The 13,367-nt window shown below is 40.8% G+C and overlaps 1 protein-coding gene across 1 annotated transcript; it reads left to right on the top strand.

Moving 5' to 3' along the window:
* Positions 1–1,135: 1,135 nt before the first annotated feature.
* Positions 1,136–12,984, top strand: LOC129191076 (Na(+)/H(+) exchange regulatory cofactor NHE-RF3-like). Its single transcript, XM_054794074.1, has 11 exons — positions 1,136–1,151; positions 3,308–3,335; positions 5,349–5,410; positions 5,502–5,713; positions 5,944–6,015; positions 10,868–11,000; positions 11,108–11,244; positions 11,312–11,519; positions 12,186–12,382; positions 12,461–12,547; positions 12,732–12,984. Exons 1-11 carry the CDS (start codon positions 1,136–1,138, stop codon positions 12,759–12,761), a joined length of 1,182 nt encoding a protein of 393 aa, XP_054650049.1. The 3' UTR covers positions 12,762–12,984.
* Positions 12,985–13,367: the final 383 nt, after the last annotated feature.

Raw genomic sequence — 13,367 nt, forward strand, 5'->3', positions numbered from 1 at the left:
GCGTAAAAAGCTTCTTGTGTTGTCCTGCAATGAGCACCACTGAGAGAAGTACTGAAGAAAACAATTATTGTAATCCTGTGGAACATTGTGTGTTTAAAAAAATGCAAGCTCCCTCGTCATCTTTGGCGTCTGCATTTCCTAGAGGTCTTTTCCTACCTCTGTCATGTCAGCCAGGTAAGAGTCTTTTTGTTGGTTTGGCCCACAGCATTCGTTTTTGGCCCACATCTTTGGTTTTTCAGTCATTCCTGACAAATGTACACCGGGAGAGAGTCAGTGATCCTTGTGGCATACATTCAAACCAAGATAAAACAAATCAGAGTACGCTCAAGCAAACGACAAACCAGACAGCGGCGTTATCTTGTGTTCAATGTCTCTATTGAATTTTTATTCCTTATACAGAGAGAATAAATCCCAGTTAACCCATGCGAGAACTGATGTTCTCAGGCCGAACAACAAATTTTTATACCATCAAATGTGGGTGTGCGCTTTTTTTGAGCCACTTTGATTGGTCCTATTATATTGGCTTCGCATTGACATCCCATGGCTTCAATATCGATATATTTCCATATATAGTCATGCATTACATCTGTACAAAATACAGCCCCCTGCTGGAACACTATTACTGACGGTATTAGGAGGCATCATGTTTCCAAACATACTGAGGTCTTCAAAATAGACATCTTATTCATTCAGCACCTTATTGCATGAAAAAACTGTCAGGCGGAACATGACAGCTATTTTTATTTCAATTTGCAGCAGCATCGCAATCGATCATTTTAACGGTACATTCCAGCACATAACACAGCACAGACGTCTGGGACTATTTTACCAGCCTTGCGTGGGGTGATGGGGTCAACTTGAAGTAACTTTACCCTGAATTTTGAATCTGCTGTTTTATCTTTACAAGGTCAAAGATTTACCTTCAGTTTGTTTCCTCTTTCCCACCAGTCTTAAACACACAGCCTTAAGTTATGTTTTTACCACACCATGGGTAAATATTTAAACCGTATGACTGTTGAGAGTCTCCAACTCACCTGCTGATAAACCATTTTATTGTCCCCGGGCTGTGAAGCTTGTCTGTCAACTCTTTTTAAGTCTGAACAAATAGGCTCAGTTTAAACATTTTTGGGATACCATGAGGTCCATCTCAGGTAAGCGTATCATCATGCTTAACTTCCTTAACAAATTCCTTTTCACCAATTTAACCGTCAGGTCCTCGATACAGAAATAAGGCATTTAAAAAATGATCAAATTACATATGTGCTGTAAATAATGTGTCCAGATAAGGCAAGATGTGGCTTTTGATCAGTTTTGGGTATAGTTTAAAATGGTTTATTGTGTTAAAGCAATGTGAACATATATGGACACTGTCTAGCGTTGTTTTTTTATTGATTAGGGTCCAACACCACACAGTGCCAGTATCGTGTTTAACCTTTGTTAACCCATAACAACCCACACCCATTTCTGCTTACGGGGGAGATATTAGGGTTGCATGATACTCCAAATTTGGGTATCGATCCGATACCAAGTAAATACAAGGTCAATATTGCTGATGCTGATACTGATACAGATGTATATACAGTATTTTTTTCCAAGGTCCTTGAATGATTGATATTGTGATTTTTGCATTTAATTTGTTGATCATGATTATAATCGGAATTATAATCAGAATGAAACATGGGCAAATGTTTTAGGCAAACAGAAAACATCTTATCAACTAACTTATCCGTGAACAATTTAACAATACAGTAGATTCTCGCTTTTTGCAATTACGACACCCATAAAAATGTCTATTTACCCCTATTCCATTATTGTAAAAATATTGACAAAAAGGTGGGTTTATAAAGTCATTTATTGTTTTTTTGCAGACTTGAACAGATGCAGTCCCAGCCATTTACATTCCAAAGTATTTGAGACTAGTCCCAAGTGGTGACTGCAACCTTCAATTTCGATCACCAGGGGAAAATATTGCTGTGTTCTGCTCAGGGCATGCAATCGATTGCAACTGGACTGTTCAGGTTGTCTTCAAAGACGTTTCGCCTGTCATCCGAGCAGGCTTCATGATCAAATATGAGGCAGATAGGAAAAGCTCTGCCCCCACATAGAGCATAAACAGTCCTATCAAGTCTTTAAGCATGAACTGATGAAACCTGCTCGGATGAGAGGTGAAACGTCTTCAAAGAAAACCTGAACAGTCCAGTTGCAATGGATTGAATGCCCTGAGAATACAATGACCTGGATAAATGAGAATACTCACACGCATACTGGTGTGTTCTTTTGCCAGTCTCCAAACAATTAGAAAATAGAAATTAAATAAAACATCAGGTGCATATAAAACGCTGACATCAAAAACAGTAAGAACACTTTTCTGAGCATGACAAGTATCGAATACTGGACCAGCTGAGGTCCAGTGTTCTCCGGTTTTAACACAGTTTGGCGAATACGTCACCAAAATCTTACGTTTTTTTTGTTTTTCTGTTGTTCATCTTACTGATTTTGGTCGTCAGTGTAGTCCTGCACAGTGGCTTGTATGATGTTTACCCCTCGTCTTCCACTATTTTTATTGGCATGCAGCTCATTGCCATCCACTTGGTGACAACATTTATCAGCCTGTTGGTCACAGACTTGCTCATATGGGGGGTGTTTGGCAAAGATATTTGCTACGGATCGTTAATTGCTAATGTCTGTGCTGCCATTTTCATGTCTCCTCTCCGCCACTCCCCACACCTCACCTTGTCCTCACAACTACAATGGGAGCTGATGCCAAACAAGACCAAACACAATGACAGCCAATCAATGACCACTTCAGGGTGTGATTGCCCAATGTTTTACACCCCCAACAACTCAGACGTCCAATACGTGAAAACTGATTTTATAAAAAGGAAAATCACATACAGAAATAGCAGGTTAAAATTTGCAAAACTAATTAATTCATTGCAATTAATCTTTTAATTTGACACCCGTGTGTTTTATATTTTTCATTTTATATTATTTTATTTTTATATGTTATATCTTAATTTATTAAATCTGCGTGCAGACAGAAAAGAGGTTTTAGCAACAGTCTTTCCTCAAGAACATTTCGTGAATAAAATGAAGAATAGCCCTGCATACAGTGAGCAAGGCATTTTATATAGCAGCTCCAGAATCAACCACCGACAGGGACAGATGTTAGTGTTTGAACCACATCTGTGAGTAATCACTGAATAAGACTTCAATTGTATGTAAATAGTTTTAAACGAGTACGTTTTGTTGATCTTGAGCTGGTCCAGATGCTCATCTTTACAATATGGTTTTGTACATCCCACAGGCTCCCAGGATGTGATAGAACTTCCACGGTAAGTACAGCTAAGTCCAATCTATCCACCCATCCAGCAGCTATACTGCTAATCATGCTGACACCGAATACACACAAAATAAAAGCGTTATAAGGCACCCCTGCCTGCCAATAAACATTGCCAAAGTTCCCAGTATGTCTACCGGACCAACAGGTCAAATATTGTGGCGCTCCACCTATTCCTCATTCACCTGGACCAGAGGAACACGTATGTAAGGATGCTGTTTGTGGGTTTCTGTTCTGCCTTCAACACAATCATTTACCACAAATTGGTTGGAAAACTGAGCAACCTGGGTTTAGACAGTTCACTGTGCGCATGGATACTGGACTTTCAGAACAACAGACCACAGAACGTCAGGATGGGAGAACACACATCCTCCACTTTCATTCTGGATATTGGAACACCACAGGGATGTGTTCTCAGCCCCCTCTACTCCATCTCCATGCATGATTGCTCCCCCAAACACTCCACAAACACCATCGTCAGGTTTGCTGACAACACCATTGTTGTAGGACTGATAAATAACAACAAATCAGCCTACATGGACGAGGTCCAGTCCTGACTGACTGGTGGTCCATCAATAACCTAGACTTGAACACATCGAGAACCAAAGTGACACAAGGAACACACACTGGTTGACAAAAAAAAGGCCAGAAACGTCAACAGTAAGCACCCCACTCACCCTGGTCATTCTCTGCTTTTACTCCTCCCCTCTGGAAAAGGTTAGCGGACAATATAAACATGCAGCGTTATCTTCTCTGACACACAATCAAATGGCTCTTCAAATGTGCCATAACTCTTGTCAGATGATTTCTTATCAAATGTGTCACGTGTATATGGATGAAGTCCTTGTCAGGCAAAAACCGCCCAAAAAAAAACAACATAGAAACAAAAGTGATCAGCAAAAGTAAGAAAGCCCAGCCATATAATATTCTCAGAGGGTGGGATCACATCGCCATGTTGGTGGATGTTAGACATCTTGTGCTCCTCGAAATTCCACCTGCGGTCCCACAGGTGCTCACTTGACGGAAGGAGACAGAGCATGAACTTCTTCATTGCTCTGTGAGTTATATGAACAAATAAGTGCATTAGATGATTATGTTGTTTAATCTTGAAGATTTCATTTATACCCGGAGAAAACCCCCGCACCGGGAGAACATGCAAACGCCACACAGATATGCCCAACAGAGATTTGAACCCAAATCGTCCCGATCTCCTGGCCAACATGCTAACCACTCGGCCACTGTGTGGCCCTGTAACTATCAGATTATATATAATTATATCAGAACTGTCCCCTTCTCTCCTCAATTGCCATTGTTCACTTGCGACACAATGCAAGCTCTCACAAACTTACTAAACACATTTCAAGTATAAAATGTATAGGTACTCACCACTAATGATTAGAATAACGTAAAATGATAGAACAGATGAAATTGGAGCCACTCACAGCACACAACCATGGTGTGTTCAAGGACTAGGAACAAAGTGCAAAATCTCAACACTATGAAAAAACATTAACAGTGATGCATAAAGACATGAAAAAATTGTGGACTTTGTACACTGTATGTACATTTCTCCGGTATTATCACGTATTTATACATGATTACCAACTTATGGTGGCTGAAATGTGTTCTCTGCGGAACAAACTATTTTTCCAGAAATATAAAAATCAAAAATATATTTTGACAAAAAATCTGCAAATTTGTGGGGCCATGAATGCTGAACCATGAATGTGCAGGTATCCACTGTGTCTTTGTACTCACTTGTGTTGCCAGCTACTGATGGATGTGCGTCGGCATTTTCAATGGATATAAATCTATACTGCTATACAAGCCGAACACTGACTGCTCTAAAGTATATTGTATTGTCCCTGTAATGCTGAAGAATGTAAGGGAACGTAAACGTCCAACCCCTCATGAACAAATTGCTTGACTGATAGGTGTGTCTCAGTCCATTTAGTTAATGTCCTGTTGCATTTTAGCATACATAACCTTTTCACATTTGTGCTGACAGTTTTACCTTCAACCCAAAGGAAGGAATCGATAATCCAGCTCTGGTCATCACTGATGATCTTGGTAAGTTTCCCCTGCAGAGGCCCTGTCATGTCATGGTGCATCACTCTGAACCCTCACTTTATGAGTCTGTTTTCATACACCCTTTGTCCAGAAACAGACCACAGCCTTGTAACCAAACTCTGTCAGCTGAGGCGGGTGGAGGGGCAGAACTTTGGCTTCTACCTGCATAAGAACATGGTCGGCCAGGGCTTTGAAGTCACAGATGTGGAGCCATGGAGCCCAGCTGAGCACAGCGGACTTCAAGAGGGTGACCGAGTGCTGGAGGTCAATGATGAATTTGTGGTCAACACGGACTTCTTCAGGGTTAGTGCCCCAAATTCAACACCAATTTGTGTTTATCAAGAGAAAAGTATCATATAACTACAGAATGCAACTTCTGGAGAAAAGGATGGAATGGGAAAGCAAAATTAACTAAGATGAAGTTGTTGAATGTTTTATATGACGTGTTGGGAGGGGAGAGAGTAGAGGGTAAATGACTGGATGAGTAATGATCATGTAAACAATGACATTTAAGGAATGCATTTATCTGACAGGTTGCAAGGAAAATTCAGTCATGTGGCTTACATTTGTTTCTGCTGGTGCTGAGGAGAGATGACTACGATCAGGTATTAGATGATGACATACACTTCATATATTATGGCTCGCACACATACCTATTACACACCTCCACTTTCATTGATATATTTCACATATTTGATCATGCATACTGTTTGATTCCACATCTACATGTTATACCTGTTGGTAACAACATGATGCCTCCAAACAGCTCTCTTAAATTGTATTGTACTGTTTAATTATGGTTATTGTTTATTTAACAGAAAAAAACCTTCACATTTTTGCAAATTGTCACAGTGCGGGGAGCTGTCGAGGGCTTGATCTCAGAAGGCAAACAAAATCCACTATTCACGGTAGTGCAGCATAACGAAACAAAAGGTGACTGAGAAAAAGGCTCTGTGACAATAAGCAACTGGAAAACTGGAAACAAGTTTGTGACATGTTCAGGTGACAGCACAGGCGAGGAGCAACAAGTCAATGAACCAGCACAGTCATTGCAACGATGCTCGGGTTTTAAACCCCACTAATTGTGATTGTGGCCAGCTGTGCACATTACCACTGGGGTGAAGCGGCTGCAACTTCCCCCCATCAGGAAGTGCAGCACTCCAAAATAAGAGCGCAGGACAGGAAGTGTTCACAACATGACACAAATACTGTATTATACCTTTTTATTGGACAACAGTGAAGAAATGACACTTTGATAGAATGTAAAGTAGTCCATGTACATTTTTTTCAAATATCCAATTTGTGCTGAAAATCTGAATATTTAGTGTGCATAACATTGTTTTCCAACACTGCCTTAACTCTTTTGGGCATGGAATTCACTACAAAAATCGCAGGTTGACTCTGGAATCCACTGTAGTCCTGCATGACGGAGCTGGTGGATGTTCGACACCTTGCATTCCTCCACCTTCCATTTGGGGCTGCCCCACAGATTCTCAATAGGTTTAGGTTTAGGTCCATCACCTTTACCTTCACCTTCTTTAACAAGGGAGTGGTCAAGTTTATGGCAAGGGAAGTTTAAAAAAATGGGCATCAGTTCCAGACAGTGGACGCCCTCCGTGAAGCCATCTTCTCCAAATTGCTTAATGAATTTGTTTGTTAGGTAGATTACTCCTTCCTCTTTAATTTCGTATCTGATTTAGATAGAGTGTTGGACCACATCAACTCATATGACAGCTTTGAAAATTAAGTCCAACTTTAAGCCTTTCAAACTGATAGATTGAAGCTTCAGGACAAGACAAAAGGTATATAGGATATTAGTTCACTTTAATATCTATCTGCAGATGAAATTTCATTAAAATCTGATGGTGCAAAATGTTTGTTTTTTTTTACCCGCAATTACAACATGTCGTGTTTGTATTGCATTGTCCTATTTTCAATTTGGATGCCTTGATTATAAATATAAAAGCAAATAAAATATGGATCATTGTAAGAAAATCATGCTAAAAAACATGGATTTCCTTAAATATGGAGTGGATGTTGGTGGATTTTATACATTCCTGTTATTGATGATAGCTCGGTATTTCTTGTGGTTAGTATGGGGTGAAAAAGAATACACAGCTTGCCGCTGCTGCACATGAAAAATATGACACTTGATTTTCTTCCCTGGACTTTTTGACTTTCAAAAAAGTGTAAATGGCTACTCTGTTGACTTTTAAAACAGATTTTCACAGCCTAAGGTATTATATATTTTGTAGTACGGTTGTACTTGCCAAGGTCCGAGGGTTGATCCCATCTTTTGTCTTGACTCAATGTTAAAGCAATGGGGACCAAAGGCACTATTTTCCAGTATGAAATTTACAATAAAGCTACACAAAATTACACTAGTTAATGAGGAACAAACCTACCTAACCCTAACCCCTACTCAATAGTTCCTCAGTAACTACTGTATTTGTGTGTACCTTATTGTAAAGTGTGACCGAAATTGGCTCTAACTTCTTTAATATTTGGGGTAGAGATGTGAATGAGGTATCAAATTAAAGTTCAAGCCGTGCTTTATCAGACTTGATTTTACATATTTCAAAATTTTCCAACATACCTAATGGTAGAGGTCTTCTGCCTCCTACTGTTGAAGTTATGGTATACCACGGTATGAAAAAGTCAGTTTCAAAACCATTACAATTGTGCGTCATACCGTTCCTGTGATATGAGAGAAAGTGGAAGTCCAGCATGGCCGCTACATGGAAACACTTTGTTACATACTGTGTTATTCCTTGCAGTCCGAACTGGACTTGGATGTGTTGAAACCACAGGCGTGTGCTGTGTTGCCAAAAGTTGGGCGTAAATAGCAACAGCGTTAGCTGGCGTATTAGCGTTGAGCGGTGTCTAAACCGCTGGCAACAAGTGAGTATTATGTTAAACTGTACTAATTGGCTTTTTTTTGTACTTGTTACAAGGACTCTGGTGTGAATGGAGAGTGGGTGTGTTAAATTTGGTGTTATCATTCACATGCCAGTCACTGGAAGACCAACATGGCACCTTATGGCATGGAATCTGCATCTTTTGAGGTGACGTACAACCAAAATTTCCAGCGTTTTGCCCTGAGCATTTTAGTTAGATGCTCACCGTTGTCTGTGCAGGTAAAAAAACCTATCATCAATCGTAAAACCATCACAACAGCAATTAATTTCGGAATTATGCGCCGGTAACTACAGTAGATCTCTACTGTTTGCAGGGGTTATATTCCACACCTACCAGTGAATGGTGAATATCAGCAAGTAATTGATACAGGTATATGCCCATAAAAATGTCTTCTTTTTTTTTTTTTTTTTTACATACGGCTCACTCCCCCTCCCAAACCTCCGTTTTACATTGTAAAATGTATACTCACCGCTAATGAAGCATAACAATGATAGGACCGATGAATCAGAGTCACAGGCTAGCACAACAAATGCGCTTACGTCTGTTGTGGGACCGCCTCCACCCAACTCTGGCGAAAGTATGAGGCTCCCCTGCTCTGCAGGCCACTGGGTTGACCCGGCAAGCTGTCGACGAAGGCGTTTCTCCAAACCGCGTCGACAAAATCCACACTGCTTGCCTGTTGTAATTCCAGTGACTAATTCCAACGACTTACAATCAGTGGCGGTTCTGGCTTGAATGACGCCTTGGGCAAAACAAAGCAAATCAAATGGAAAATTATCTTTTTGCAGTGCTCTAATCCTTCAAGTACAACTCCTCCCAGCCTCTTCCCCTCCACCTCACACACACTCCCACAACGTTTTTTTCTAACTTAAGAAAGGTGCTCCAAAATATTTCCCAAGCTTTCCTTAAATTGATTTTGACTTAAATCCACATTTACACAAAACTCTCAGTCAAGAAAACAAATGAACAACGGTTCGTCTATAGCCACCAAGTAAAGTTAGCTTGTTTGATCGTATACATTCGTCAACGTGGTGTAAATAAAGTGATGCTATAGCTCCATACCTCTCTCTTTGACCCGTTTCTCGTCTTCTTTCTAAATTTTGCACCTGATGGCTTTGACTTTGTCTTTTCCATGTTTTGTTGATAAATTAGCGGCACATATATGATTACCATCACCATCATCATCATCATCATCTCCCACCGTCATCCAACTAGAAGTCAAGGCTAAACCAACTCATATCGACTCACAATTCTCTCCTTTTTATTTCACATTTCGTAGTGAAATAACACGTTTGAGACTCTTGGTATTCGATATAATTAATATATTATATGAGCAATTAAATATTTTATTTTTTAGCAATTGCTGTTGTAATTTAAAAAAATTACCTGGCAATTAACCTGAGGACAGAGGTCCAGCGGTAACCCCCATACTCCTTTGGTTTGATCCACATCAAGTGGTGGACGTTTGATCACGTTTGAGCAGCGAGTTGCTACGAGTTAATACTAGTTTGGGGCGCAAGCATCACGCCTGTAGAGGGCGCCCATCGGCCACACATATGCACTGACCAGATGAGGATAAGATGTGCGCTGAGCATTACTACCGTAAATGGGATTTTTAGTTCTTCCTCCCTCGCGGCGCCCCGAGAGCATTTGCCTATATGGCCCATAGCTAGAACCGCCACTGCTTACAATCATATTAACTTGTGTTCACCTCGCTGCAAGTTTTATTATGTTTCACTTTTGCATTTCACAGCAACTATACGTTGTGCTCAAGGACCACCAAACACTTGGCAAAAAATATTATCAATGAAGCATAAAGACAAACTTTGTGGGCTTTTTTTTAACAGCGGTACAAGTATGCTGCACAATTGACCAGTATTATGCATTTCTAAATTATTACAGACTTGGGGTGAATAAGTCCTGTTGTCCGCAGAAAAAAATGACCTATTTTTGGAGAAAAAAAATTAACTAAAAAAATAGCTTACCAAAAATATGCAAAGTTGAGTGCGAATGAGCGGGGGATCCTGTCATGAAACGGCACGGTATGCAGAGACGGGCGCGCCGTGCAATTAAAAGTCCTTCATTTAGCACGATCCAGGCAGGCACTCACGGTAGTGCAGGATACAAGTAGCAAAAAGCGACAGAGGAAAAAGCTCTGTGAAAAAAAACAACTGGAAATCTTGGACAGTATTAACAGGTACACAAGCAGTTTAGGTGACAGCACAGGCGAGGAGAACCAAAACAATAAACCAGCGGCGTTCATGGAAAGACACTGAGTTTATGAATCCAAGTAATTGTGATTGCACACAGCTGTGCACCACTGGGTAAAGCGGCTGCATACTACACTCGGCTAGGAAGTCACCCTTCCTGTACTGCGGAGCATGATAGATCCACTGTGAATGCGTGAGGACCTCTGGTTAGATTAGGTACCTACTGTACTGCATTCATATGCGACACTGGAATAAAAACATCTCTATGAAATGTAATGATAATCTTTAAATCCTTCTCTACAGACGAGTCTTTGGTTGTCCTTTGCAGGCAGTGTGTATGGGTGTAGACCTTCAGATGTTGGCTACAGCCTCCAAGGGTGGTCCTTGCTCTCGGCCCAGACTGTGTCACATCAGCCAACACCCACACTACGGCCTGGGGATGACTCTGATCTCCGTGGAAGGTACCACCATGGGACATGTGCAACCATCAGTGATAATCTTGTTTATATTTGTGCCTAGTGCAATCATATAATGATTTAAATTCAGTTTATATAAAACCAACATATAGGGCAGAAAGGACAGCACATCCTGAGTATCGTGACTGATGGTCCAGCAGAGAAGGCTGGAGTGACCAGTGGCGACAGACTGGTCTGGATGAACGGGGTTGCAACGTCCACTCTCAAACACTCCTCTCTCAGCAAATCTGTAAGAAACGATTTCCTCAATATTTACGGTCATTCTGAGTAAGCCCTACAGTGTGTTTGCTTCTCAGCTGAAGAAGAGTGCAGACCCTGCGACGGTGCTGGTCGTTGATGGTGACAGCGAGTCTTACTATATTAGGAGGAAGATGCCCATTGTGCCTGTACTGGCAGAAAGCTGCCAGCTCCCACACTCAGCCAAGACCCTACATTTGGTTAAAGGACCTGATGGTTATGGTTTCCTGCTGAGACAAGAGAAGCTGTCAGTTACACAACAAACAGGTGACATATTACAGCGTATGACACCAAACGTGAATGCCTACTGTGTGCCGACATGCGCGGTCCAGCCAGTCCTGCATCCTGCCTGGGCTGTCGCTAGCCAACGAGCTAAAAGCCTTGGCGTCAAGTCATTAATCAGTGCGGCTCTTAAGGGGTCAGGGAGTGAGGTTTATCAACTTACTTATCGCATAGTCACACGAGTTGGCACTCGTTACACAGTGACGTACACATTTTGTGAAGATTAAAAGACAAGACTGAAATGAAACGGTAACAAAATGTGAGAACAATTCCTTACTTTTGTGGTCATCTTGTACACTGGAAGGGGCGTTGCAAGGGAGGAAGAGACAGGCTTATTGGGAGGATATCTCAAGAATGAGACCACTGCGCTGCTTAGTTATCACTGTCTATTTCATAGGAGCAAATCCTTTCACATGTTCAAAGATACCATCTGTATCCTTGATGATTGTCGTGGCTTGTACTGGGCATGCAGATCATGTTGATTTCATCACTTTCTGAGCTTTTTGCAATGTTTCGTTTCACTTCAATTTGCTTTGACACACTGCCGTCAGAAGAGCCTGCCTTACCCAACGGGAGTGCATCACCAAATGTTGTAACACGAGGACCGCCTGCATTTAACTTGTGTTCTAAAAACAAACATCTGTGGCTCAGTTCACTTGCTGCGAGAGGTGGATAAGGGAAGTCCAGCCGAAGAAGCAGGGATGCAGGATGGAGATCTACTACTGGCAGTCAACGGAGAACCAGTGGAGTCCATGGAGCATGAGGATATCGTCAAAATAATTCGGAAGAGTGGTGATAGAGTCGGGCTAACTGCTATATCTATACCAGGAAGACAATTCTTCAGAGAGGTAGGTTCAATCACACACGTGCACGCTGAAGTACAGTGGACAGGATTAACTTCTGTGCTGTTTTTTTTCCATCTGCAGCTTGGTATTTCTCCCTTGTTCTTTCATGATGAATTTATACACCAGGATGAAGGCGTCCCAGGTCACACTGGGGTTCAAACCACACAGGTACTATATAACAATATTGCAATTATAATAACTAATATTTACATTTGTTTGATCATTTGATGACATTAAAGTGTGACAAAAGCAAAAAAAAAAAAAAAAGGAAATCAGGAAGGGGGTCAAACACTTTTTCACACCACTGTACATCTGAAAATGAAACAAAATATTATTTTGCTGTTTTCTGCAGCCGAAAAGAGTGGGTGCTGCTCTCTTATAGTGGAGCTCTGGAAGAAATCCATCCACGAGCCGTGAGGCGCTCAGGGTCACCAGATAAGGATTTTGGCAAGTTTTTAGAAATCTTTGCACTTTTTTTTTTTATTTTATCAAAGTGCTGGCACTAAATCAACTTGTGAGCCTTTGATTTTTGAATGTACATTTTCACTAATGTTGTATTTACCTGTTTTGTCAAATGTAAGCCTTGTAAATTATAACTGCAGTATGAAGCTAGAAACAGAAAGTGTGACAAATACATTTTTGAAATGAAATAAGCATGGAGGAATGAACGCTATTACAATTATAAATTTCAAAATGCATTCATTGTATTTGTCAAATTTAATACATTGTTAGAATGGCATTTTATTTGGGAGACACTAAACAGTTCTTATGACTTATCAGTGCTCGAAAATTCTTTAACTTCGGACTTCAATCGTCTTTTTTGACTTAAGACGTGACCTGGACTTGCACTTCTTTAAAGACTTGACTTTGTTTGGACTGCAGTGTCTGGGTACAAAGTACAAAAGTGCGTGAATTGAGATACAGCATAGTACATGTGTCGATACCTTCTGTTTGTACATAGCAGTACCAATCAGTGGTGTGTTGATAT

Source organism: Dunckerocampus dactyliophorus, chromosome 12, assembly GCF_027744805.1.
Source record: "Dunckerocampus dactyliophorus isolate RoL2022-P2 chromosome 12, RoL_Ddac_1.1, whole genome shotgun sequence".
In the NCBI taxonomy this organism is placed as follows: domain Eukaryota; kingdom Metazoa; phylum Chordata; class Actinopteri; order Syngnathiformes; family Syngnathidae; genus Dunckerocampus; species Dunckerocampus dactyliophorus.

Bases quoted from the DNA above. Each gene is read 5' to 3' on its own strand.
- LOC129191076 (XM_054794074.1), top strand. The intron at 5,411-5,501 runs GTAAGTTTCCCC...CCCTTTGTCCAG, and splicing joins GGTCATCACTGATGATCTTG to AAACAGACCACAGCCTTGTA. The intron at 11,520-12,185 runs GTGACATATTAC...TCTGTGGCTCAG, and splicing joins GTCAGTTACACAACAAACAG to TTCACTTGCTGCGAGAGGTG.